Source organism: Brassica napus, chromosome A7, assembly GCF_020379485.1.
Source record: "Brassica napus cultivar Da-Ae chromosome A7, Da-Ae, whole genome shotgun sequence".
NCBI lineage: Eukaryota > Viridiplantae > Streptophyta > Magnoliopsida > Brassicales > Brassicaceae > Brassica > Brassica napus.
Genome location: NC_063440.1, coordinates 2,398,368 through 2,425,159, shown reverse-complemented (window position 1 = coordinate 2,425,159; position 26,792 = coordinate 2,398,368). Strand labels below are relative to the sequence as shown.

The 26,792-nt window shown below is 35.1% G+C and overlaps 3 protein-coding genes across 6 annotated transcripts; all 3 read right to left on the bottom strand.

The window, feature by feature from the left end:
• Positions 1-679: 679 nt before the first annotated feature.
• On the bottom strand, positions 680-3,036 carry LOC125576704. The gene is made up of 2 exons (XM_048737287.1): positions 2,602-3,036; positions 680-2,507 (listed from the first exon to the last, which is right to left on the bottom strand). The coding sequence occupies exon 2, from the start codon at positions 2,188-2,190 to the stop codon at positions 697-699; it is 1,494 nt and encodes a 497-aa protein (XP_048593244.1). The 5' UTR covers positions 2,191-2,507; positions 2,602-3,036; the 3' UTR covers positions 680-696.
• A 3,129-nt stretch (positions 3,037-6,165) lies between these two features.
• On the bottom strand, positions 6,166-10,650 carry LOC106436877. 3 transcript variants are annotated; one of them, XM_048737286.1, is made up of 3 exons: positions 10,415-10,650; positions 9,349-10,202; positions 6,166-6,476 (listed from the first exon to the last, which is right to left on the bottom strand). In XM_048737286.1, exons 2-3 carry the CDS (start codon positions 10,175-10,177, stop codon positions 6,451-6,453), a joined length of 855 nt encoding a protein of 284 aa, XP_048593243.1. In that variant the 5' UTR covers positions 10,178-10,202; positions 10,415-10,650; the 3' UTR covers positions 6,166-6,450. The 3 variants fall into 3 exon arrangements, with proteins under 3 accessions (XP_048593243.1, XP_048593242.1, XP_013733280.2); XM_048737285.1 differs by having other exon boundaries at positions 6,166-6,504; positions 9,377-10,202; XM_013877826.3 differs by lacking the exon at positions 6,166-6,476 and having other exon boundaries at positions 9,055-10,270; positions 10,415-10,645.
• Positions 10,651-13,583: 2,933 nt separating this feature from the next.
• Positions 13,584-17,346, bottom strand: BNAC01G44220D. 2 transcript variants are annotated; one of them, XM_048737284.1, is made up of 5 exons: positions 16,651-17,346; positions 16,475-16,551; positions 15,003-16,325; positions 14,749-14,917; positions 13,584-14,501 (listed from the first exon to the last, which is right to left on the bottom strand). In XM_048737284.1, exons 1-5 carry the CDS (start codon positions 16,733-16,735, stop codon positions 13,858-13,860), a joined length of 2,298 nt encoding a protein of 765 aa, XP_048593241.1. In that variant the 5' UTR covers positions 16,736-17,346; the 3' UTR covers positions 13,584-13,857. The 2 variants fall into 2 exon arrangements, with proteins under 2 accessions (XP_048593241.1, XP_048593240.1); XM_048737283.1 differs by having other exon boundaries at positions 15,003-16,328; positions 16,651-17,343.
• Positions 17,347-26,792: the final 9,446 nt, after the last annotated feature.

The following is a 26,792-nucleotide window of genomic DNA, read 5'->3' as shown; positions in this document are numbered from 1 at the left end:
CCACATAATTGTATTTAGCCATACAATTGGTAGTATAATACATTGGAAAGATCTTTGATAGTTCAGGATGGGCTTCCGATTGCAACAAATGTGATTCCTGAGATATATGTTTGAACAAAAAAAAAAAAATCACCCATTACTCGTAGGAGGGTCGAACCCGGGTCGAGCAAATGTTTCGGTGTCATAGGTTTCGAGGTTTAGCCGCTAGGCTGAGGAGAATCATCTGTTAGTTGCTTCCACATAATTGTATTTAGCCATACAATTGAACAAAAAAAAAAACACCCATTACTCGTAGGAGAGTCGAACCCGGGTCGAGCAAATGTTTCGGTGTCATAGGTTTCGAAGTTTAGCCGCTAGGCTGAGGAGAATCATCTGTTAGTTGCTTCCACATAATTGTATTTAACCATACAATTGATAGTATAATACATTGTATATTACAAAAGTTGTATATTACAAAAGTTGGATAGGATTCCAGAATAGTTGAATATTACTGTGTGTTTTTTCTAGCAAAGAAGTTTAAACTAAAATTGAAATGAGATCAAAAGATAATGTTGTATATTACAAAAGTTGTAAGAAATCATACTTATTCAGGATAGGGTTCCAAAAGAAAAAATGTATATGGTCTTGTGCATATCATGTAACCATCAAATAGCCAACATCCAAATAATAATGATAAAAATGTAAAAATGTAGAACTTCATCCTATAGGCCTCTGGCATGTGATCTTGTTGTGCCCTCCTGTGCCACATCTGCTGCACTTGTGGGACTGAGATTTAGATCCAGGAACCCCAAACTCGCCAACGGATCTCTTTCTCTTTGTAGGAGGGCGTCCACTTTTCTTTTTGGTAGCTGGAGGTGGGCAAGACAGTTCATCAATATTCTCTGGATAGGTGGACGTTGACAACTCTCCACCAGGATGTATGCTTTCAGCATAAGCTTTAGCCCACGTTTCTGTCAAGTGAGAAGCATCAACAAAACGGTTTTCATCTCTCTTGATATGCTTAGCAGCAGCGATGGCATGGATGCAGGGGATCTTGTCAATGTCGAAAACATTACATGTGCAATGCCGCTTCTCCAAGTCAACAACAAACTTCATTGTTTCATTCTTCACCTCAAACTCGCTTCGATCAACTTGATACACATTCAACAACATTGCGGCCCCTAACCTAGATACCAATTTCTGAACAACTTTTGGAGTAACCAGGTGCTTATGTTTCGCAGCCGCTTCGCGTCGCTCAAAAAACCAAGTGGTCATCGTCAATCTGATAGTTTCAAGGAGAGAGATAATGGGCAACTCACGAGGCATCTTCAACATAGAATTGAGAGACTCTGCAATGTTGGTAGTCATGATATTATACCTGTTCGCAGGCGCATAGCTTCGTGCCCACTTCCTAAAATCAGACTCTTCCAGATACTTAGCCAATTCAGGACATTTATCCTTTATGTCCTTGAAGATTAACCAGAACTCGTGACACGTATAGGCATCAGCAGCGCTTTCCACCAGAGGTAGCAACCCAGTCTTCGCATATGTAGGAGTGATGTTGCGGAGCAGATGGATCCTGCAAATTCCATGGTGAGATAAGGGATATACATCCTCCAACGCTGAAGAAATGGAGTTAGCCCTGTCTGATACAAAAACAAGATCCGAAGCGTCCGGGATCTTCTGGCTCAAACCTCTAAAGAACCATTTCCAAGAGGCGCCGTTTTCTGCGTCAACCACTGCAAAGGCGAGAGGATATAGATGATAATTCCCATCTTGAGCACAAGCTGCCAATAAAGTCCCATTGAATTTTCCCTTCAGAAATGTACCATCTACTGCAATAACTCTCCTCATCAATGAAAATCCCCTTATCGATGGACCAAAAGCCACAAATGCATACTTGAACTTTCCTGCAGCATCAACATGTTGATAAGTCAAGGAACCAGGGTTTGTTTCTGTGATTTTATACAACCACCTAGACAAATTGTAATAGCTGTCTTCAGGAGTCCCTCTAACCAAAATCTGAGCTTCTTCTCTCACTCTCCAAGCTTGTTTGTAATTGATGTGAACACCATGCAGCATCCTGACCTGTTCAATGATCTGTTTCGGTTTGAGACCTTCCTTTTTTCTCCATAATTGCTGGAAATCAAAGAACCCAACAACTTTGCAGATGCTTGTCTGTGGTTGGCTTTCCTGTGTGTTGTATCGCATGTATGCTCATGAACATACTTTTTAACAACGAAAAAATCTGAAACAGGTAGCTTGATAGCACGCATCCTCCACGTGCAATTTTCATCAACACAACTCAAAAGCACTCTTGACTTGTTAGAAGAGACAGTCTTGTACTCAAACTTCCACTCTAAAGCCCATTTCTTCATCCTCAACATCAACTCTCTCTTTGTCTTAAAATAGCTATTCACCTTAATATCGCCAGCTACTCTCGTGTTTGGTGAAAGTCCAATATGGACAGGGCTAAAATCCGGAAGAGCATTCAGAGGAACTGTAGAAACACCTTCATATAGAACACTCTGCAAAAGTCAAGTAGTTCTGTAAGGCATAATACTTGATTATGAAGCATATCATGCAAACACAAACAGAAAAAGGGAATTAGGGACAATGTACCTGTTTTTCACTCTGCACAGTAGAAAGAATCACTGGATTGGCATTCAATGGAACAGTAGAAGCAAATGTATCAGAAGCTTGAATGTTACAGCTAGCTGAATCAGTACTAAAATCCGGAAGAGCATTCACAGGAACTGTAGAAACACCTTCAAATAGAAGACTCTGCAAAAGTCAAGTAGTTCTGTAAGGCATAGTACTTGATTATGAAGCATATCATGCAAACACAAACAGAAAAAGGGAATTAAGGACAATGTACCTGTTTTTCACTCTGCACAGTAGAAAGAATCGCTGGATTGGCATTCAATGGAACAGTAGAAGCAACTGTATCAGAAGCTTGAGTGTTACAGCTAGCTGGATCAGTACTAACCTGCATAAAGTCAAGTAGTTCTGTAAGGCATAATAATTGGTTATGAAGCATATCCTGAAAAGTCTAAGTAAGAAAAAACCTTAACACACAAACGACAGGTTCCATCAAATGCTCTAGTCTTGGAAATGAAAGTTCTGAGCTGACGAGTATTACCTATCGAGAGTGGGGGGAAACTTTCAATAATACATTTCATATCCAATGAAAAACCATAACTCAAACTGATTTCTTCCTCTTTAACACTAAAATCTTCAGAGACAATCTTCATCAAATCTTCATACAGTAGATCTTCTTCTATGGAAATGATTGATGCATTCCTCTTCAAATCAACAAGAAACTCCCACTGGAGAGATTCTTTTGAGATCCATTGTCCACAGATGCACAAAACTTCCATTGTTCTACAAAATCAACTTCAAATCGTCAACAATATATAACAAAACCTAGATAATGTATAACAAAATGAAATGATTCAAACCTTAATCAAATCAGACACACGAGAGAGAGAATGAGATGAATAGACGTAGAAACGACAGATCAATTGAGAAACGACGACGACGACGATAAATAAACGAAGAGACGACGACGACGGATCAACGGAGAGACGACGACGACGACGACGACGACGACGGAGAGACGACGACGACGACGACGACGGAGAGACGACGACGACGACGACGACGACGACGGAGAGACGACGACGACAAGGACGGGGAGACGACGACGAAGAAGCGATGAAACGAGGACGACGACAAATTGATTTCAAATTTGTTTTTTAAAGTAGTTAAAGAAGGGGGCATAAGGGTAAATTGCCCCTTTAATAAAACCTATTTTTGTGATTTCTAATCCTGAGTGCTAGTTTGGGAAGGAAAACTTGATTTAGTGTTCTTTGTGTCATTTTCTCATAAAAAAATTATAGACGGAAAATTTGATTAGTATGATTGTGTGTGTGTGTGTATGTATATTAATTTCTAAAGTATGAGTGCATGTGGAGAAATTTAAAAATTGGTTTCATTACATGTCATAAAATAAAATGTATCTATCTTGTCCATCACTTTTCTATAAAGAACTCAAGAGTTGAACATATTTGACGTATTTGAGTTGAAGTAATTAAAGGATTAATGATCTATAAAGAAATTGATACTGTACAAATTAACACAAAACACAAAGAATACATGGTAATTTGTAAAGTCTGTACATAAGTCTCTTGAGTTTTATGTAGAAGTGCATCTTAAAATCTTGGAATAAGATTTGCACGATGGGTTTCTATTTCACATTCACACCACACGATCACATGTGATCCCTAGCTTTGTGCCTTTGTCTTTATACATCGCTTTTTGGGTCATTTTACAGTCAAGTTACACGTGGATATTCACGTGCCCAAGATGTATCCATTCTTTAAAATTCAAAAAAAAAAAACTAGCAAATCTCTTTTCGTTATTTTATTTACCGTTCACATGTTTGAGAAAAGTGCCAAATAAATCGTTTGGCCTGGGATATCCTACGGCAAATATTTTTGTCTACCCTAAACAAATGATAAACTTTACTCCTAGTTTCGCTCTTTAATTTCTTCCTTTTCCACCTTTACTTTTTCACCTTATTGCACTATAATAAATTAGGGCTGGGCAAATAAACCGAATCCGAAAACCCAAACCGAACCCGATCCGAACCCGGTATAAATACCGAATGGATCTTGTTTTATGGTATTTTGGGTTATGGGTATTATCTGAACCGAACCCGAACTTAAATGGATACCCGATAGAACCGAAACATTCAAAATTTCCAAAAAGAACTTGTACCAAACATGATCTCAATTCCTAATATGTATTTAAAATATATTGAGGATCTAAAATAATTATCTATTATATGAAAATTGATGGTTGTAGGTGGCGGTTGAAGTTTTTATATTTTGGTTTTGTTTTCATTGAATAATGTTTTTCATTCCATGAGAACTTGGTTTACGTTTTATGCTTTCATTTATTTGGTTTTCTTTCGATCAGTAACTATGTTTACCTTTCACTTGATTTTGAATGATCATATTTGATGTTCTTTTGTTTTTTAAAACCAATTTTATTTATATTTTGGTTACAAAATAAGTACAAATCAAATATTTTAAAACCGAAGAACCGATTTTACTTACTTTTTTGTTACAAAGTAGATATAAATCAGGTATATTTAAACCGAATAACCGATTGGGACCCGAACCCGAAAGTACATCGGGTTGTACCGGTTCTTTGAAGATTTACTAACCCCGACCCGAACCCGATAGAACCCGAACCAGTCCCGAACCGAATTTTCATATAACCCGAATGGGACTGATTTTGATGAACCCGAAAAACCGAAACCCGATTGGACTAAACCGAAACCCGATTGGGACCCCTAATGCCCATGCCTAATAATAAATACCAATCAAAGCTTTTGTATAAAAATACAATACAATACAATTCAAAACAAAACATTTGTTTTTCTAAGGCTGATTTTTTTCTTTTAAATTCGAAAAATCAAGCTGAACTGAATCAGATTAGAATATGTAAATTTTCAAACGGTTCTTATTTTTCTATATCCAAAATTTGAAATTGAACAAAACATGAATATATAAAATATAATTTATATACTTAAAATAATAATTATATTTATTTTAAAATAACAATATATCTAAAATATAATATATAAACCAAAATTATGATCGTAAATATTTAATGCTTTAAAATTGTAAATGGTTAATAATTAATTTCCTCAATATTTTTATCCAAATTATATAAAAACTACTTTAATTATTTGATATTTTAATTTGTATGATCTAAATTATCTTATATATTCATTTTAATTATATGCAATAACCTGAAAATTGGAACCAAACTGAATAAAAACGGATCCACAATTTTATGGATATTAGTCTGTTCTCAATATTTTCGAGAAAGCGAAATCGGAAAAAAATGAGATTGGAAAAAACTAACCAAGCTTTATAAAAAACTTGAACTGCTTCTATATTTCTATATTAAGAAAAAAATAAAAACCAAAAAAAAAATAAGCAGAAAACAAAACATATGCCCTAGCCTAATAATTTGTGTTTTTTTTTTTCTTATGCAAGGTGAACATGTCAAAACAAACATAACAAACCAACAAAAAGTCATCACTTTATTAAATTGGAGTCACAGCTACGGATCCCAAAAACTAGTCCTTGGTTCAACAAACACTTGCAATAATTCAACAACCAGCATTTAACATTTAAAAACAACATATATATAAAATCTACGTGTCTAGAATATTATTCCCAAATATACAAATAAATTCAAACACATTACCCAAAAAAGCAGAACAATAAAAAAAAGTAACAACACAAGGATTCTACTGGAAATGGCAATGCTGCTGGATCTGCACTCTCTTACCCCTATTAGGTAAAAAAGTTGATATGAACGTACAAATTCGTTTCCTGTTTCACACATTCCTGTAACTTTTACATCCTAACACTTCCATGATAGTCCTGGCTATGATCTCACCTGGCCCACACCACCATTAGAACCTTCCTGCTGAGCCAGCGGGTTAACGGATCCTGCTAACCAACTTTGGCATCAAAATTAAGTAAGTAGCATTGATTTTGACGTAATGTAATATCTATCATTTATGTCAATTATTATCCGGTTCTGCCCCTTCTTCCTGTAATCATCCGGTAATATTGTATTGCTAGATATGACTTGGTCAAAATAACATAGGGTGAAAATTAAATTAATACTACTTTATTTGATAGAAACAGATGCAGCCACGTACCAATTTAATACACCCAAGAAATTTTTATTGCTGATCAATAATGAATCACTATTATTTACAAAGACATCACGTAAAAGAAATCATATATGACAGCTGTATGCAACACACATGATGGAAAAGAAAATGTTCTATTTTATCTCACCAACATAGTAGAGTACTATAAACACAATTAGAATTATAACCAACCTCTAACTCCAACCAACCTCTAACCCTGAAATACTAGACCCTAAACCAACCCACCTCTAAATCATAAATACTAACCCCTAAACTCGAATTCATAAACCCAAACCCAATGTAAAATATCTTTTATAAATTAAAATACAAAATAGTATATAATTAACTATTCTATTTCATCTCACCAACGTAATATAATACTAAAACCATCAGAATCACAACCAACCTCCAACACTGAAATACTAAACCCTAAACCAACCCACCTTAAAGCCATATATACTAAACCCTAAACCCGAATTCATAAACCCAAACCCAAATATAAAATATCTTTAATAAATTAAAATACGAAAATAGTAAAATTTAACTGTTCTATTTCATCTCATCAACATAGTATAGTACTATAACCATAATCAGAATCACAACCAACCTCCAACCTCAACCAACCTCCGACCCTGAAATACTAGACCCTGAACAAACCCACCTGGAAGCCCTAAATACTAAACCCAAAACCTGAATTCATAAACCCAAACTCAAATGTAAAAATAATTTAAATAAATCAAAATACGGAAATAGTATATAATTAATTGTTCTATTTCATCTAACCAACATTATATAATACATATTGATCACATTTTGAAGTGTTTATGATTGCAGAGAAGGAGGTAATGCTTACACCAAATTCAAATTGACGCATATGGAATGTGATTCTTCCAGTGTAAGCAACAAAAAGGAAGAAGATACATAGAGTTGGAGTCACTACATAAAACATTACTACAACACGGAGGTCGTTTAGATGGTAGTATCTAAAAACAAGAAGCAAAGTTAGAACATAAAAACAATGCTTAGAAACCATAAACCCATGTCTACACGTCCTGGGTGAGTGCTTTGGCTTGACACAGTGCCAGTGTTTCAATCAAGTAGTTCTCCGCAGCTACACAAACATTTTCTTCAGTGAAAGCCACACACTTCAATTCCATCCCAACAACGTGCATTTATAACATAATAAGTGTCACTACAGCGGAGCAACCTATACAAAGTCAAAGTCGCTTAGTTCTATAAAAACATTTATTCTAAGCCAAATGTATTTGTCTTGGAATCACAAAGAGAATATGACATGAGCGAACTACAGTCGATACATAGCACAAGATAAACATTTCTATTTATATGGAATAGTAAATATATATATGACATGGTACACATGGTTACATAGAATGGAATTGTTATACATTACCATTTGCGACGAGTGAACTACACTCGATACATAAAACAAGATAATTATTTCTATTTGATATAGTATTGTATATATACGTATAACTTGGAACACAAAAGTACATTGAATGGAATATAAATTCTAAATACAATTTAAGCTATTCCATGTCACATAGCATAGACCGATCAAATAGCTCTACATATACTATCTTTGTCTCGATTCCAAACAAAATTACCATAGACTTCGATGTAAACAGATGAGTAAGACAAATCGGTAAAAGTTCAGCCCTAAATCGATTCGGTGACCTTTGTCTACTAGATCCGACATGCAACCCAAATAGGGAAAAAGAGCATCGCAAGAATAGAATCTAAAACACACACCCTAGAACTTACAGTATTGCAATAGATCTGAGACAAAGCGCCGATGTGAATGGAAAAATGGTCAGTGTGCTTCTTCTCCTCGATTGGACTGTCACGACGTCTTCTCGCAATAGATTTCCAAAGTGGAGACGATTCCCTTTGCAACACAATTAGAGAAAGAAATAAACTCAGAGAACACAGACGGTGGCGATGGGGAGGAGTGAAACGTGGTTGGAAGAGGTGGAGAAAATCATGGATCAATTTCTCAAAAATTACCAAATAAAGGTAAAAGGAAAGATGTGAATATGATTACGCCACGAGTAATTTGAAACAGCTAATAACTAGGATTTTTTATTTTTATTTTCTTCAGGTTTCACCGGCAGAATGAAAGGGTATTTTGGCAATATTATAGGTAAGACAGATGGTGTATCGATATATTAGGGAAATTGGCTAGAAGATGAATTATGGTTTTTTTCAGCGTCATACAGCCAAATTTCCCTTATTAAATTGGAGTCACAGCTACAGATCCCAAAAACTAGTCCTTGGTTCAACAAACAGTTGCAATAATTCAACAACCAGCATTTAACATTTAAAAACAACATATATATAAAATCTACGTGTCTAGAATATTATTCCCAAATATACAAATAAATTCAAACACATTACCCAAAAAAGCAGAACAATAAAAAAAAGTAACACCACAAGGATTCTACTGGAAATGGCAATGCTGCTGGATCTGCACTCTCTTACCCCTATTAGGTAAAAAAGTTGATATGAACGTACAAATTCGTTTCCTGTTTCACACATTCCTGTAACTTTTACATCCTAACACTTCCATGATAGTCCTGGCTATGATCTCACCTGGCCCACACCACCATTAGAACCTTCCTGCTGAGCCAGCGGGTTAACGGATCCTGCTAATGGAGACTTGGTGATGATTCCGTTTTCTTGATCCTTAGAGGCACACTTGCTCAAAGCCAACTTCTTTAGCTTCACTCTCCCTCTTCTTTTCCCCAACGAGCTACCACTCCCTTCCCCTGTTTTCTCCTTCAGCGCATTATCATCGCATAAGAGAACCTTCTTGTTCACTCGTGTTCTGTCTATTTCATCGTCAGTAGATGTGTCTGAATCCACAACACCAGCAACATCATGCCCATCGTACATAGTACTAGCTACGCTCTTCTGCTTCTTGTTTCTGTGACCAGTCAAGACTCTAGGAGAATTGTCTATAGCTCGATTCAGCCTCCGCGCTAAATCCTCATCCGCGACACTTTTCGAATACAGAACATGAACGGGGACATGTTTCTTCTGCTTGTTCTTCCTCGGAGACCTCTCCTTCGCCGTCTCAGCGGGAAAAGAAGCGAACAGCTCCAACGCACTCTTGGCTGCAGCTACCGCCTTTGAAGCAATAAAGGCTTTCTCGTTAGCCGCGGCTCTCGCCGCCTTAGCGATCTTAGCCGCTAAAGCGGCGGTTGCTTTCGAGGCCTGAGCTAGCTCCTCGGGAGAGCGACCGTTGTCATCGTTGAGCTGGGAAGACAGAAGATTGTCGAGATGTGTCTGCACGTCTGTCGAAGCAGAGGAGGAGGAGCCGTCTGAATATGAAGTGGAAGAGGATCCGTTGGAGTTCTGTTTCTTGAATCCGGCGAGTAACCGCTTCCGTGGAGGCAGAAGCGTGTCGGCATCGCAAGCATTTGTTGTCGCCATTACACAAAAATCTCTGTCCGATCAGCTAAAACCCCCCCAATATGTCCGAATCAATACCAAATCAGATCATTAAAATCAAGATCCAAATCGATCCTAACAAACAGTTGATCAATTAAATTATAACATTAAAAAAAAACAAAAAAAAAGCTCAGATTATAAGGTAGTGAATAAAAGATCATTGCTAAACATTTAGAATAATAAGAATCAAAGATGAAGAAGCTGTGTATGTTTAAGTACCTGAAACCTTCTTTTTCCTGTTGGTACAAGGTGAGAATTGACGCGGCTTACTTTATCATCGATGAAACGGAGAAGACAAAGACAGAGAGGTTAGAGATGAGAGGAAGAAAATTAGGGTTTTCAGAAGGAGGAGATGAATGGGGAAGAGATGATGATAGAGAAGGAGGAAGGAAGGAAGGAGATGTTTGTTTCCAATCTCTCATCATCCATTTTCGTTTTTATATGTAAACCCTACGGATCAGTTTTAATTATCTCTTTAACTGTTTGTGTTTCACATATTTTACCTCGTTGAGTAAACCGGAAGTTTTTTACTTCCGTCCGTCCAACCATAATGACGGCCGTCATAACTCTCTTTTCCCTTTTTAACGGAGCTACACGATACAGAGGAGAGGAACATCCATATATATTCTTGTCTCGACCTACGCTAGGCTGGTCATGATTCTTATTACTTGACTTATCACCGTTACTCTATACTGATACCCATCTTACAAAATCAAGTACTTAACTTTATCAAATTGAATAATAAATCTACAAATTTTATTATTTGGCAAATCCTACTAATCCTACTAAACGTTTAATTGAGAAGTCTCTTATGTGATTTTGATTAGATGTCACTCATATAGTGAGTTTGAGAAATTATTATAATTTGATTGGTTGATGACTTTTAATTTTTATTTATTTTAATTATGTTTAAAATAAGAAAGTATAAAACTAAGTAATGTTAGTTATCAATAACTCAATAATATGCATATTGAATTATTCTACTAAACATTAAATAAAAAGTCACTTAAGTGATTTTGCTTAGGTGTCATTCATATAGAGAGTTTGAGAAAATTGTTATAATTTTATTAGTTGATGACTTTTAATTTTTAGTTATTTTAATAATTTTTGAAATAGAAAAGTGTAAACCTAATTAATGTTAGTTATCAATAACTCAATAATATGCATATTGAATTATATTAACTAATTAAAAGATTGATAAGAAATCATGATAATCAATTAGTTGCATTAAAAATCCTTATAATTTGATTTGTTGATTATCAAACCAAATAATATAAGGAAAGAAAATTAGATTATAAAATTTATTATTAAAAAACATCTAATAATATGATACAATTTTGGTAATAAAAGAGGAAAATATGAAAAATTGATTTTAAAACAGAGTAAATTTAAAGAAAAGTAATCAAACATTTTACATATTTCAACATTAGAAAAAAAAAATCATCTTGTCATTTTTTTGAAACAAAATACAAATTTGATATAATACAAATAAAAAATATTAATGTATTTTAAGAATTTACACTAATAAAAATTCAAAAATTGAGAAGTCATTTTGATGATTTCTGTGTATGTGTCAATCATAGAGAGAGTTTAAGAAAAAAATATGGTTTGGTTTGGGTTTGGGTAATTGGTTTTATAAAACTAAACCCAATCAAAACCAAAATAACTTGGGATTGGGTTTGGTTTACGTTTAGTTCGGTTTGGTTTAGATTTAGTTCGGTTCACTTTATTATGGTTTGGTTTGGTTTGGTTTGGTTCAGTTATAAAATTTGTATTAGTTTGATCGAAAACAATCAACTTATAAAAATTAGGGATGGAATATAAACCTTGTTAGCTAATCACCTAATCCATTACTGAGAATGTATCCAAAAACTAAAAGCACGAATATTGTTTTTAGTATAAAGAGTATTATATGTATTATGGATTAGAATCAGAGAATACTAGATTTTGACCCGCGCTTTTAAAGCACAGGTTTATTTTTTATTTTTTTCAATTGACAAATATTTAGTAAATCTCATATTTTTATATATTTGTGTTTTATTTTATAAAAGACTTAAACTTTTATCTTTATTTATCGTATTTCATTTTAAATGACTATTTATGTTTAAAAAATTAAACTTTATTTCTTTAATGAATTAAGTTGGTATAACTCTGATAAATTAATTTTATTATGTGGTTAATATTTTAATAAAAAAAATTATATACTTTTAATAAAGATTTATACTTTTCAATGAAAAAATTCAATTTTTTTATGAATGCTTAAATTATATTAAGAAAATAAAAAAATAAAAATTTAGAATAGTTAAAAAAAATTATTTGAACTTGGACTCAATAGCCCAAAAGAAAAAAAAGTGAGAATTGGATCTGATTTCTTAGTCGGCCCAAATGACCCAAGAGAGATCTGATGTGGGCTGGATCCGAAAAAAAATGGTCTAATATAAATGTGTTATTAATATTACTTGATTGCTCTTAATGAAACATGCAATGTTTGTAAAGAAAAGGCAGGCTAAGGTAAAAAGGACAATAAGATTTTGCTTTAATAGTATAGATATATTAGAAAAAGAGAAACTAAAAAATTTCACAATATGTTAATATACACATATATATATATATATATATATATATTTATATTATATATATATTATTTATTAATAGGTAAAAACATATTGGATTATCGGTTTGGTTCGGTTTAAAACCAAACCAAACCAAATCATTCGGGTTGAGTAAAACATGAACCAGTTGGAGTATATAAAGAACGTGGTTTGGTTAACTTCGGTTTAATTTTGGTTGGGTTGGTTTGGTTCAGTTTGGTTTGGTTTTTTTGCCCGTCCCTAATATTGATAGGAAAACAGTTAATAGTTGCCAAACATATAAGAAATAGAGAGTTATAAAGATTTCAGTAGAAAATTGGAATTTTTTTTAGAAACAATGCTTAAAAGTATCTCAAAGACTCAAACTGACTATGTCAAACTTCCAAAATGTCAAAAAAATACCTTTGAGGAAGTAATGCCAGATTTTTTAAATACATACCAAAGTTTTCATATAGTTCTAAAAAGCATGCATATTATTAGTAATTTTAGTATTTCCTCAATATGCCCTTTTGAAACAACATTTATCTTTGTTTGAAATCTATGTATCCTACAGAGTATTATAATTATGTTGACCAAAATTATTGTTGTGAAATTTACATTTCTGACCATCTGAGAACCATCATCGGTATTTGACTAATAGAGCCGGAGTCATTGATGGTGAATACAACTAAACGCAAAATTATTTTATCTATTTAGTGAATGCAAACTCTTCATAAAATTATGTGTTGGGACAAAAGAGTAGTCTTGAAACATAATGATAATATGATGATTTATGAATGTAAGAATGTAAGGCTCAGTTGGTATTCAAGGTTTGCAAATCCCATTTAGATCTATGCACCATTACAATTTATAAACTCATTTTAGTACTAGTAAAATAGTAGTTATGTAGCAATGAAGAGAGCTTCCCTGTACTGCAAATAAACAATTACAGGTACCATGGAAACTTCCCTCTTCAAGAAAAAACACTCCATTAAAAATAACCCTATTTACAGAAAAACACACACACAAAAACATTCACATAACCAAACCAAATCAATCAGTTCTGCTTCAGCATCTCAACTCTTACTTATCTTAAACCATTTGTGCTCTTAGATCTTTAACAACTTCCTCAACAAGATCAGACATGATCATACCTTCAACTTCTCTCCCCAACACAGTAGCTTCTTCATCAATCAAACCACTCCATGGACACCTCTCCAAGTCCCAACCAATGATCCCATCCAATGAACAAAAGGGTTTCTCTGGCTGAGAATATAAATACTCCGACATGATCCTCCAAACTGATTCCAGCAAATATTTACCTCGTATAGACGTTGGTTCAAACACGTACGAGTTCATAAGTTTCTTCCTGAAACCTGACTTTCTCACTGGTCCAAGCACCACCGTAAGCACCTCGTTCAGAAGATCAAACAGTATGTTGTGATTATCTTCAATATCCTCTTCGCCTTCTTGATTCTGATTGCTTCTCTTCTTTAGATTCTCTTTAGTTTCTTCAAGAACAGACTTGTTTATAGGCTTTGCAAACGGATCCCATCTAGACAATGATCTATCTGTTGTCCCTTCATACAAACCAGAAGCCACAAGAAGATCTCTAACAAATGTCTTATCTGGATTTCCTAAATCAACGGTGATCTCAATCTCTCGAGCAGCTTCTTCCTCCACAGGCGTTGGTACTTGTATATCTGAGTCAAGCTCATTTATCTGCCTTCTTAGTTCTGTGAATCAGCAGAAACAGAGAATGAGAAACACTTCAAAGAGTGTGTGAGCAGGGCCGGTCGGGTAAAGCCAAATGAAACATCGGTCTATAACCCCCAAATATTTGAAGAAAATTACATAAATATAAACCACCTAAATTTGTTTTAAAAAAACAATTATTGAAATCTTTATTAAATCGTCTATAGTTTTCAAAATCTCAGGACCTGTACTGGAACATTTGAAGGAAAAAAAGGAGAGCAGTCTTACCACTTAGATTGGAACTGATATCTCTGAATACTTGAGGCATACCATTCTCATCAGATACAGTCACATCCGGCGTCGAAACCTGGCTGAGATAATCGACATTTCGCCAAAACTCTTCTGGTGTACTGCTGCAGACTGATGCAGGACTTGGAGGCACTTCTGTTGAATTCTCCTGAGAGAAAAGAAAAAACAGAACACAAAACTTGTCTTAGTTTAGATCATAAGGACACCTCGAAATGGTGACAGAAAATCCTTACATTTCGATCGTAAAAGCTGTTAAACCTCGAACCCGTCACAAAGTCTTTGATCGATTCATCCTCAAAGCTGTTAGATTCGATCATTGAACGTATCTTCTTACCAAAGATTCTTCCTCTAAGAGTTGATCTGAAACTGGAAACTTTCTTCCTGAGGTTGAATCTTTCTTTCCTCCTGATTGGATCCGCAACAACTGGTTCTGTTTCTGTTTCTTCTCCCTCTGTTATTACAGACTCGTGCTTCCTCATGATCTGTGCGCCAGTCAAAACATGCCTATCCTCCAACAGAAGCTTACCAAACGAGGTCCCTGAGACGGGAGCAGATAGTGATCGTTTGAGGTTTCTTGGCGATGAAGGCTCCTTCTTATGAACATTTCTTCTCGAGTCTTCTTCGATTTCATCGGTATGTTTCTGCAAGCTCTCGGCGTCCGATACAGTAGGCCTCAAACGGTTACTGCTACTCGTCTCTTTACTCAAAACATTGCGAACTCTCTCTGCTAGTAGTTTTCTTGTATCTCTACTAATAAAATCTTGAGGAGAGTCTGGTGCATTGCACTGAACCTCACTCGCGGCGTACGATCTCATCGATTCAGATCTCGGAAAGGGCCTTTCGCTGAAAGGAGTCTCGATCCCGCTTCCTCTTACTGATGAGCTTCTCTTGAGAGCAGCTCTTCCTTGAAGCTCACCTTTTAGCCTCTCCTTCACTTCCTCGAGAAACTCTTCTATGCTGCTACCTCTGCTTCCTTCCATGGTCGTCCCCGAAGAAGTAGTTAGCGAGTCTTCGTAATCGTACACTCTCTGAAGACCTGGTCTTAGAACCACGATCCTTGTCGGACCGGTTCTGTCTGATTTCAAGTTGAAATCTCGACCGAAGCTTCTAGTTCTTGTGAAGAGCCTCTCTTTCTCGGAGCCGGAATCGATGATTCTTGAACAGTCTTTAGACCTTTTATCAGCTTGCCATGCTTCGAACTCTCTTCTGAATCTTTGAAGCTCTTCTTCTTGAGGATGTTCTCTACGCATTGGTGGATTTGTGATATCATCTGTCTCCATTGCATTCACTGCTGATGAGGCTAACCTCCTCTCCTTCTTGTTTCTTTTCCCTCCTCCTTGATCCACTTTAGCAGTGTGGCGAGGATTGATCCAAGCCGTTGATTTAGTTGACTCCAAAGGAAGTGCTTCCATTCCCATCAGCTTAGCTACAAGGCTTGGGGAGTTATGTTTGTCGTTGGAACGTTTCGAGAGCTCTTCGATGATCTTCTTCTTCATTGATTCTTCGATGGGGTAACAGCTTCTCTCGTACCATTCCTCTTCCTCAAATCCGTTACTCTGCTGTTAAATTAATAATTAAAAAAAAAAACTCATTTAGTAATTATTATATTCGATTTTCTTAAAAAATGATGGTCTTATGACAAGGTTTTGCCGTGATTAAAAAGAAAAAAAAGAGAAATACAAAAAAGAAGTTCGGTTTAAATTACCGGTTTATCTTTGTCGTTATGGAAAGTGTGAAGATTGTCAACTTGAAGCTCAAAACTATTCCTAGGAGCTTCCAGATCTGCCAGAAAATAAATAAAAAGATGATTTGATTAATCAAATCTTCAAAATATAAACCAAGAAATCTAGATTTGTTTTTTTTTTTCTATGTAAATTTCACCTTCGTCGCGGGTTTTATGATGAGAGAAAACTCTCCGGGAGAAACTGTTGTTGTGGAAATCGAAGAGATGTAATAAGCCTCCCATTCTCCGGTGAAAGAAAAGTTAATAGATGTAGATAAAGTGAATACTTCCGATCTGATGAATCATATAAGGAATCCGACAAGAGAGAGTGAACTTCGGAACTATTGATTGTCTTAAAAGAGAAGAAAGGATAAAACTTTATTACACAGAGCCAATTCTGGATTAGAAAAAGAAAAAAAGACAGAGTCTGAAACAGGAACAGAACAGAATAGAACACAGGAGACGAGCTTTACGCAATGAATCGATCGAGAGGGGTAAGAACTATATTCAATGAGATTGTCTCTGGTGAATCAATGAAGCCTCGATAATAGAGAGAATGTGAGAGGATGAGAGAGAAGAAATGGGGGAACAGAGGGAAAGTCGTATTCAGACAGAGAGAGAGAGAGAGAGAGAGGGAAGACTAATGGTGTGTAGTAGGAAACTGACGAAACAGCGAGACGAAACACATCTAATCCAAAGTACGGAACTCCGGTCGCTTTCTCACTTTTGACAAGAAGAGAGAGAGAGAAAATGAAAAACGGAATTTTGCAGATGAGAGAGAGAGAGAGAGAAAGAGGAAGCGTGGAGATTCAAAGATAACAGAGTATGCTTTCTCTGGTACGTACGTGGTTTCTGTGAGCCGCTCCAAAATTAAGTAATTATTAATTTTTATTATGTTCTTGAATAACCGTTATTATTCTCATTATTTTTCTTTTTCTTTGTTTATAAACATCTTATCATTATTCTCATTATTGCGAACAGCAAAGAATATAATCACTAAAAATAATGTTACTAGAAATTAGTTTTCTGTTTTATTTTCTTTATGAAGGTTTTGAATAGTAGTTTGGCAGAACCGTTTTCATGTATATAATACTTGTGCATTCAAAGGGATAATCTAAAACAAGTAAACTTAGAAAAATCGAGAAAAATTATCGAGAAGTTGAAAGATGCCTTCATTAATGTTTTTTTTAATTGAAGAAAAAGGAGAATTCTCATTCTTATTTGTAAGTTGGAACGTGCACAGAAGGGTGGTTGGATTGTGAAATCAGTCTCTTCGGTTGTGATTAACTTTCAATAAATGATTTAGTTATTCATACATTAATAGTAAAGATTATGAAAACTATCTATATAAAAACGTAAACAACATAACAAATCATGTAACGAACAGCTCATGGAGGACATATTGAACCGTCATCTGGCTTATGATCATAAAATAACAACTCTCACTTTCATAAACGAAAATTATTTGTCCGGACAATAATTCTCATTTTTTTTCTTAAAACAAAATACCCCTCAATATAATGTAGTTCATCAACTTAATTTATACATTTATTTAAGGATTTATTTGTCGAATAGCCGCTTTTTAACACAAATTAGGTGAGTAACAATAATTTTGACATAATGCAATGTCAAATATTTAGACTCTAAATTGTTTGCTTTTATCTTTGTACTTAACAAGTTTCCAATTGCAAACGAGAGAGTAAATGACGTCGTGCTTTTTATGACGTATTACAATCATATATAAAAATAAAACGCATATCCTATATTTATTTACCACTTAAATTTTAACGCTATGCAATAAAAATGAGAAGAAATAGTAGACGTCTTAAAATAAAAAATGTGTTCAAAGTAAGTAATATATGTGAACACATGTGAAGAACTGAAAATTACAAAGTCACATCCATATAACCAAAATAGTATATGACAACCCTAGCAACGGAATAGTAACAACGAAATAACATATTACATATTGTTCAAATTTTGAAATGTATACGATTGCATGAAAGCATGTAATGCTTACTACAACGTTTACCGAAACCTTCTATAAACTAAATTCAAAGCACTAATCACTAAACCCTAAAAGAAAATATAAATTCTAACTCAAATATCACAATATGCAAATAGTACATATGAATCATTATTAAAATAGAATAGTAACAAACGAAATAGCATAATATACACTGTTCAAATTTTGAAATGTCTATGATTACATGGAATGAAGTTATGTTTACTCCAACATCAAACTCAAACCTTCCATAAACTAAACAAAAAAAAAAACTAATCACTAAACTCTAAAAGAAAATATGAAAGTGGTAATGTTTGCCCCAATGTCAACTCCAATTGTCCATAAACTAAACCCTAACAACTAATCACTATATCTTACATGAAAATATAAACCCTAATCCAACGTCAACACAAATCTTCCGTAAACTAAACCCAAATTTCAAAATGTCATACAGATTCATTTCCATTATACAAGAGGCATGTAGAATAGATAAAGTGAAAATGTAGTTGCAATCTAAAGACAATATACCATCTTTCTCAAATGTTGATATACCTATGGCTTCATGGAACGTGGTAATGCTTGCCCTAATGTCAATCATAATTGTCCAAAAACTAAACCCTATCAAGTAATCAGTAAACCCAACGGGGAAATATAAACCCTAATCCAAATATCACAGTATTAAAGTGGTAATGTTTGCCCCAATGTCAACCTCAATCGTCCATAAACTAAACTCCATCAAGTAATCACTAAACCCAACATGAAAATATAAACCCTAATCCAAATATCAAAATATGAAAGTGGTAATGCTTTCCTCAATGTCAACTCCAATCGTCCATAGACCCTATCAAGTAATCACTAAACCCAACACGAGAATATAAACCTTAATCTAAATATCAAAATATGAAAATAGGAATTACTAGTATAATGTGGGAAGCTACTTTAAGTGATATTAAATACAAGTATGAATTCGAAAGCTGTAGGCGGTGATACTAAACCGTCCAAGATATTACATGATTGCAAAGAAGATGATTTTCCATTCTATGTATTTCTTTTTTTTTTTTGAATTATACAGAGGTATCCTGGCCCCACAGCAGTGATCCAGACTAGTCACGTGTTGCCACGTGTCGGTCCTCTGTCCCTGGCGATGCCGAAATGTTAATTCTCCAGTGGCCGGGATTCGAACCCAGGTGGCGGTACTCACAACTGTAAGCCCTTTACCACTAGAGCTAGAAGCCCCGGTTCATTCTATGTATTTCAAATGAAATAGAAACAGGAAATATATATATTTTTGCAGACTAACCGTGGGATATATAAGCTGACGTGTGCGGATGGAAAAAGTGATGACGTATTTCATGGAATAAATGGCCAATAGTTGGTTACATATATTCCATAAGAAAGAGTAGGAAAAAGCCACGTAAAAAAATAGAATTACGAAAATATTTTTTTTTTAATCTTTTTTTTAGGTTTCACTGGTTGGAAAATGGGACAATGCATTATTACAGAAAAGTAATACATTCTATATAAATGTTCAAAAAATTGGTTATGTAATGAATTATACATTTTTCATGGTTATACAGTCCAATTTTCTTTATTTAATATGTTTCATGGCTGCGATAAGAGTTGGACATCAAGAAAAGGATATGATGGTTTATTAGTTACATGGTATACACATGTAACCATGACTTGTCACTTGGCCTATGATATCTATGAACACACAAAAAAAAGATCTAACATGTCCTGGAACACAAGATTTTTACAGCGTTTGGTCTAAAACCTATACGAATTAGGGACCATAACATATAACACATAGTTTCATTAGGGTTAGGGGTTTCTGAATCTCTCGAAATGTAGATACAAATAATATTGACAATAACTTGAGAAAGAGAAAAGGTCTCTCAAAATTTAGTATATATTTCTTAAAATCTTATATACTATCTAATTATTTAGAAAATATACTATCTAATTATACATTAATATTATTTGTATAAATACTCTATCTGAGAATTTTTTTTTTGAAAAATAGTTAAACACAGGTCTACTAAAAAACCAGATCTAATCTCTAAGATGTACAATCCACAGATGGATCCGCTCTCGTGTATTTAATTGGACCGTAAGCAATGGATTTATATTTGTATATCGACATGTGAAGCTAATAATTTCGCACTATAAGAGAATCGATTTCTGGCATCGGCCAACATGACAATTCGTAGACTAATAAACATTTTTTTTTGCAAAAATGAGTATTGACTAGCTCTCGCATTTTTAGAAAACTAAAAAATATTTATTCAAAAATCTTTTTTATTCTAAGCATAATCATATCATTAACTAAGAGGAAATTAAAAATTGTTCTCTTCTTTGTCAAAAAATAATAATTTAAAACTGTTATTTCAAAAGAAAACAATAGAAAACTGTTTACATAAAATTATTCAACAACAGAAAAGTTATTTACATAAAATCTATCTAGGCGTTGCTGCATACATGCAAAACACTAATCCGCCATTACTAGCTTACGTTGCGTTTTCTTTTTTGTAACACTACTAGCTTACGTTACGTATTTCAAAATATATATATGTATGCATGGATCGTTCGTCAAAGAAGATTCGCTCTCCCCAATTTTGTGCAAATTAAAATATATTTTTTAAATATTGTAGTAATCTAGCGGCTCTTATGATTATAAATAAACCTGCTCTATACGTATCTGGTCAATGACCCACAACAACCGACTTGTTAAAAAACTTTACACGGTTTACAAAAAAATTGTCATTAAACCATCTATACTTCTTGACTAATAATTTTTTTGTTTTTTTTACAGTAAAATGTTAAACATATCCATATAGAGTGACAAAAAAATGTGATTTAATAGTTTCCCATAACATGTGAATAGAATTCTAAATGTGGTGACATTCCAAAGTTTTTCCTTTACCACTTGATCACGAACTTCCGGTCAATATAATTTTTTTGGTTATAGTAAGAAATACAATTTAGATTTGTTTGCAATGATAAGTTTCACATTTTTTTTTTCTCTTATGACTCAAATTAATAGCACTAACATGAATTCCACAATAATCAAATTCATTAAAGCCAGTTCGACAGAAATCTAAATTCACAACGTAACCGACCTAACACAACACTATAGTAGTAATTTAGTGGCTCCTATGATATAAATAAACCTCTAGCTACGTACCCGGTCAATAACCCGACAACAAGCGATTTGTTACAAAACATTACACGACTAACAGAATTTTAATATCACCCAACTATCTATATATATTTTATACTAATAAAAGTATTTTGAGAAAGAGTATAATAACCAAAACTGAGATTTATTTACCATGAGAATTAAGTTTCACCTTTTCTCTCATGATATATATATTTTTTTGGTCAACTGGAGTTCATTAGTAAAATAAAACGCGTTTAAGTGTTACAATGGTTTGGGCCAGAATGCAAGCAGGCTTTGGCATGTAAGTTTGCAAGCCCATTACACTCTCTTTTGATGAAAGAAAAGCTACAAGAAATAAAAGAAAAAAGCGAAATCGTAGAGATATCCGAGAGCATTCCGTAGAGTTCGATCGGATGTCGTCCTGATGAGAGAGCTCCGATGAGCACTTGAGAGTCTGACCGTAGCCAGATATGGGTGATGTTGAGATCGACAGCTTGGAGAAGAGCGTTCCTAATCGCGATCGCTTCTGCCATTACTGCCAAAGAGATATGATCCTGGTAGATCGATCCCCGCTTCAGCTCTAGCCCTTCCCTGTTTGTGAAGATCCATGCCATACCCGCTTTGCCCGATTTTCAGGCGGCGTCAGTGTTACATCGATTTCTCCCATGATATATACACACATATACAGACTCTTCGACAAAAGGATATTTATATACATATATATATATATATATATATATATATATATATATATATATATTTTAGTAAGAAGACTCGAAAATAATAGCACTAACATAAATTCCGCACAAAAAATCTAAATCACAACGGAAACGACCTAACACAACATTATTGTAGCTCATGAAAGCTAATACTATATTGTTAATTCATGTATTACAAAGAAATAAAAAGGTGGGAATCGATAAGAATACAATTCATACAACTCATGGTGATGGTGATGGCATTGTGGGGTATTTAGTTGTAAAGTTATGACTCAAAACACGCTTTGGATTTTTATATTTATTTATTTTATGTATTAATGATGGATCCTCATGTGCTTCGTATCCTCCCTCGACTCACCTCCATTATTACTTCTTTTATTTCCTTCTCATCTTTTTCATTATTATTTGTCATCTATTCATTCCCCACACACGAATAAGAACTCTGCCTAAAGTCTAAGAAATTAAAAGAACTAGTAAAATAGTCTAAATTTCGTTCGCTAAATGCAGATTCTTTATATTTCTTAAAGATGAATTAATGCATAGAGTGAATAGATAGATATGTAGATAGCTTTTAAAAGGAAGAAAAGAAGTTCTGATTAAATCTATCTCGCTAGCATTTTTGACATATGTTATGTCTAGCTTCCTATTTCTATTGGAGATATGTGAAAACTTCGCAAGTGCCATCGCACAATTTGGTGGAGTTCAAACCCACTAAAAAAAGAATTCATTTGGCAAAATGAAAAAAGTATGTTTGCGAAGGAAGGAGAGTGAGATTGGTTTCCGTATGATTCATGAGTTTAACATGGCTTTATTAGCAAAACAACTATGAAGACTACTCCAATACCCTGATTAACTAGTTTCCCGAGTCTTAAGGAGAATATACTACCAATGGAGTTTGCCTTTGCGAGTAAACTCTATAAGCAGCCCATCCTATGTGTGGACTAGCATTTCAGCTGCACGGAAACTACTGCTATTGTGAATCAGACAGAAGTTTCATTCTGGATATGAAGTCAAGGTGTGGGAAGACCCGTGGATTCTTACGACACCAACGAGGCCGGCTATCCCTTTAGCTCCAATTTTTCACCTAAACATGAGAGTTAGTGACCTTATTGATCAGGTAACGAAGGAATGGAATGTTGGTCTATTGGAAGATTATGTTAGCCCTGCAGATATACCACTTATAAGGAGTTTGACCATAAGTTCAACTCTTCGCCGCCGTGATACATTATGTTGGTCATATACAAAGAAAGGTCAGTACACAGTTAAATCTGGATATTGAATAGCTCATAATTTATTAAAACCTCAGGAAGAAAATAAGGTACTGGAGCCAAGTATTACCAAGCTCCAAACCTTTTCTTGGAAGGTAAAAACACCTAAAAAGATATGTCATTTTATTTGGCAATTGATAACATGTCATGTCGCTGTAACGAGGAACTTAGATGGCGTAATATGATGTGCAATAATTATTGTCCACGATGTGGAGACCTAGAAGAATCAGTAACTCATGCCATATTCGAATGTATGTCTACTCTACAAGTTTGGTCCATATCAGCGACCCCAACAAGTCCAGATATCTTTTCGGTATCGAGTACTTATGTTGATATAGACTATCTCTTTTGGAGGAAAACAACATTGTTGAACCTGAATTAGACATGGATCCTTATCCTTGGATAATTTGGTACATTTGGAAGGCCCGTAATGACAAGCTCTTTAGGGGGATAGACAGAAATCCATTGAAGTTAGTTCGTTATGCAGAGAGTGAATGTCAAGCCTGGTTTAATGCAAATGAGATGGTGCCACCAATTGTACAAGATCACAACAGTGAGGAACCTCAATTTTTAAACTTGAGCAATATTTGCATGATAGATGTGGATGTGGATGAGTATGGATGGACAGCATGGAAAGGCTTAACTTATGGGGGCACGAAACCACTTTCGACGTGAATCACCGTTGCATTCAGAAGTAGAAGCACTGCAATTGGCGATAGAGAATATGCTTCAACATTCAACATGCCAGAGCTTTGGGACAGATTGTAAGGAGCTGATTGATATGCTCAAGGAGCCTCGTGCTTTACCGAGCTTTGCAACATAATTAGAAAGGAATGAGACTCTGCAGATATGCTTCCCGGACTTCAAGATCACCTATGTTTCACAAGCGCAAAATCAGATTTCAGACTCTCTAACTAGGACTACTAGGTTTTTTCATAGGGAAATTTATTTTATTGGTTGTTCTATTCCGGTTTGGTTACCAAGACCACCTCAAGTTTGAGTAATAGAATAGCAAATCGTTGTCAAAAAAAAAACCCTCAAACCATTAATACAATGCCACGACTCCCCTACCAATATTCCGCCTCTAAAACTCAATTTACATCTCTCATTTGTTATAAATATCCGGAATCTTGTGACAGAGTGGTAAGAAGACATAAACATGAGATACCAATACATTTAAGGTTGATTTATGATGTAGCATACATCGTTAACCTCTTACGATTTAGTTTTGGTTTCCTTGTTTCCCTTTTTTATTTGGTTTGCTTTTAATTTGTTTGAGATAAAGATTAATTGATCCAATTTCTATTAAGTTTAGGTCATTATTTTAGCTATATATAGTATTATATTGGCTTTGTGAGAGATACACTTTGTGAGAGAAACATAAAGAGATACACTTTGTTTTAAAACAATTCTTGAATCCTTACTTCTGGATATTCTCTAAGAATTCAACAGACTTAAAGATACTATGATAACGGGCATTATTAGAATTCAATGTTACCTTCGCGTTATCGGTTACTAACTTCCACTCAGTCATTTGGTATCAGAGCCCTTTTTATTACGATTCCAGTCGTGATTATCGATTTTTGGTTTCAATGGCACTTTGCAACAGTTTTCAAGACAATATGAGACGAACGATGGCTAAAGCAATTCAGACCGGAGTGCAAGATGTCTTCGCCGCCATTGTTGCACATGCCGCTCCACGTCATCGTCAATACCGCAACAACAATCCACTATTTTATGAATGAGACGATGACATCGAAGATGAGGAAAACCCTTTTGGTGATGACCTTCAACAACTTCATCAACGCCGACCTAACCGGAACAACGATGATGCACGATGGACTTCGGGTTTAAAAATTGATATCCTCGAGTTCAATGGACGATCGCAACCGGAGGAGCTACTCGATTGGTTTGTCACCGTCAATGAGTTCATAGAATTCAAAGACGTTCCAGAACAAAAAAGGTGCCTCTTGTCACAACTCGTTTTTGTGGACATGCCACTTCATGGTGGAATCAACTCAAACTTTCACGAACTCGTCGTGGGAAGGAGAAAATAACCTCATCGGATAAGCTTAAGAAACTTATGCATAAATTTTTTGTTTCGTATAACTTTGAGTGTCTATTTTTCCAAAGGTTTCATAACCTAAGACAAGGATCGCTGTCCGTCAAAGAGTATTCAAACGAAATCTATCAGATGATCATACGGGTTGATGTTCATGATTCAGAAGATCAACTGGTGGCACGTTTTATTGCAGGCTTACTCCCTCAGATGTAAGACATGCTTCATCAATTTGATCCTTGCTCTGTCTCACAAGCACGTCAAAGAGCCCTACTGATCGTGCAACATAAGCACTTGAACGCTAATCAATGGTCCACCAACTAACGACCTCACAACATGATGATCACGACGAGACCAAAACATCTACATGACGCGATACAACAATGACATCCAATGCAGGACAACGAAACAAAAACAAGTCCACGGAACAAAGAACAGCTGCAACCGACCATCTCAACCTAATGCTCTTTGTTGTATCACGTGTGGGGAACGTGGACACCTTTTGACAGCATGCCCTACATATGGACGTCGAAGCTTGCTTGCAAGTGATAAAGACGTCGTGGGCGATCCCATCTATGATGACTATGGTGAACAAATTGACGATGTAGAAGAAGAACAAGTTGACGGCGATACTGACACACTACTCATGCTACGAAGGAATTGTCTTGCTCCAAAAGCAAGTGAGGAATGGCAGGGATGTCCTTGTTCAGCTCCACTTGTACGGTGAAAGGCAATTTGTCGATTTGTGGTGGATTCAGGTTGTTCTGAGAATGTAGTCTCGGAAGAAGCAGTGCACAAACTAGCCTTAATACCCGAGACACATGCTCATCCCTATCGGCTTTTATGGATGCAAACAGGGGCATGCGTTTTTGTCTCTCAACGAGCATTGTTCTCACTCTCTATTGGATCATTCTAAAAGAATTTTGTATATTGTGACATAGCTCCGATGGATGTATCCCATATCATTCGTGGACGTCCGTGGCAGTTTGATAAAGAAGTGATTCACAATGGTAAACTCAACACCCATTCTTTCATGTTTTAGGAGCGCAAGATTACATTGCTTCTATCACCCGATGCTGATCACGTCAA

Coding starts and splice junctions, on each gene's coding strand:
- BNAC01G44220D (XM_048737283.1), bottom strand. CDS start 16,735: ATGGGAGGCTTATTACATCTCTTCGATTTCCACAACAACAGTTTCTCC. Junction 16,552..16,650: donor TCATAAAACCCGCGACGAAG/GTGAAATTTACA, acceptor ATTTTCTGGCAG/ATCTGGAAGCTCCTAGGAAT. Junction 14,502..14,748: donor TATCAGTTCCAATCTAAGTG/GTAAGACTGCTC, acceptor GCTGATTCACAG/AACTAAGAAGGCAGATAAAT.
- LOC125576704 (XM_048737287.1), bottom strand. CDS start 2,190: ATGCGATACAACACACAGGAAAGCCAACCACAGACAAGCATCTGCAAA.
- LOC106436877 (XM_048737286.1), bottom strand. CDS start 10,177: ATGGCGACAACAAATGCTTGCGATGCCGACACGCTTCTGCCTCCACGG. Junction 6,477..9,348: donor TCAGCAGGAAGGTTCTAATG/GTGGTGTGGGCC, acceptor AAGGTTCTAATG/GTGGTGTGGGCCAGGTGAGA.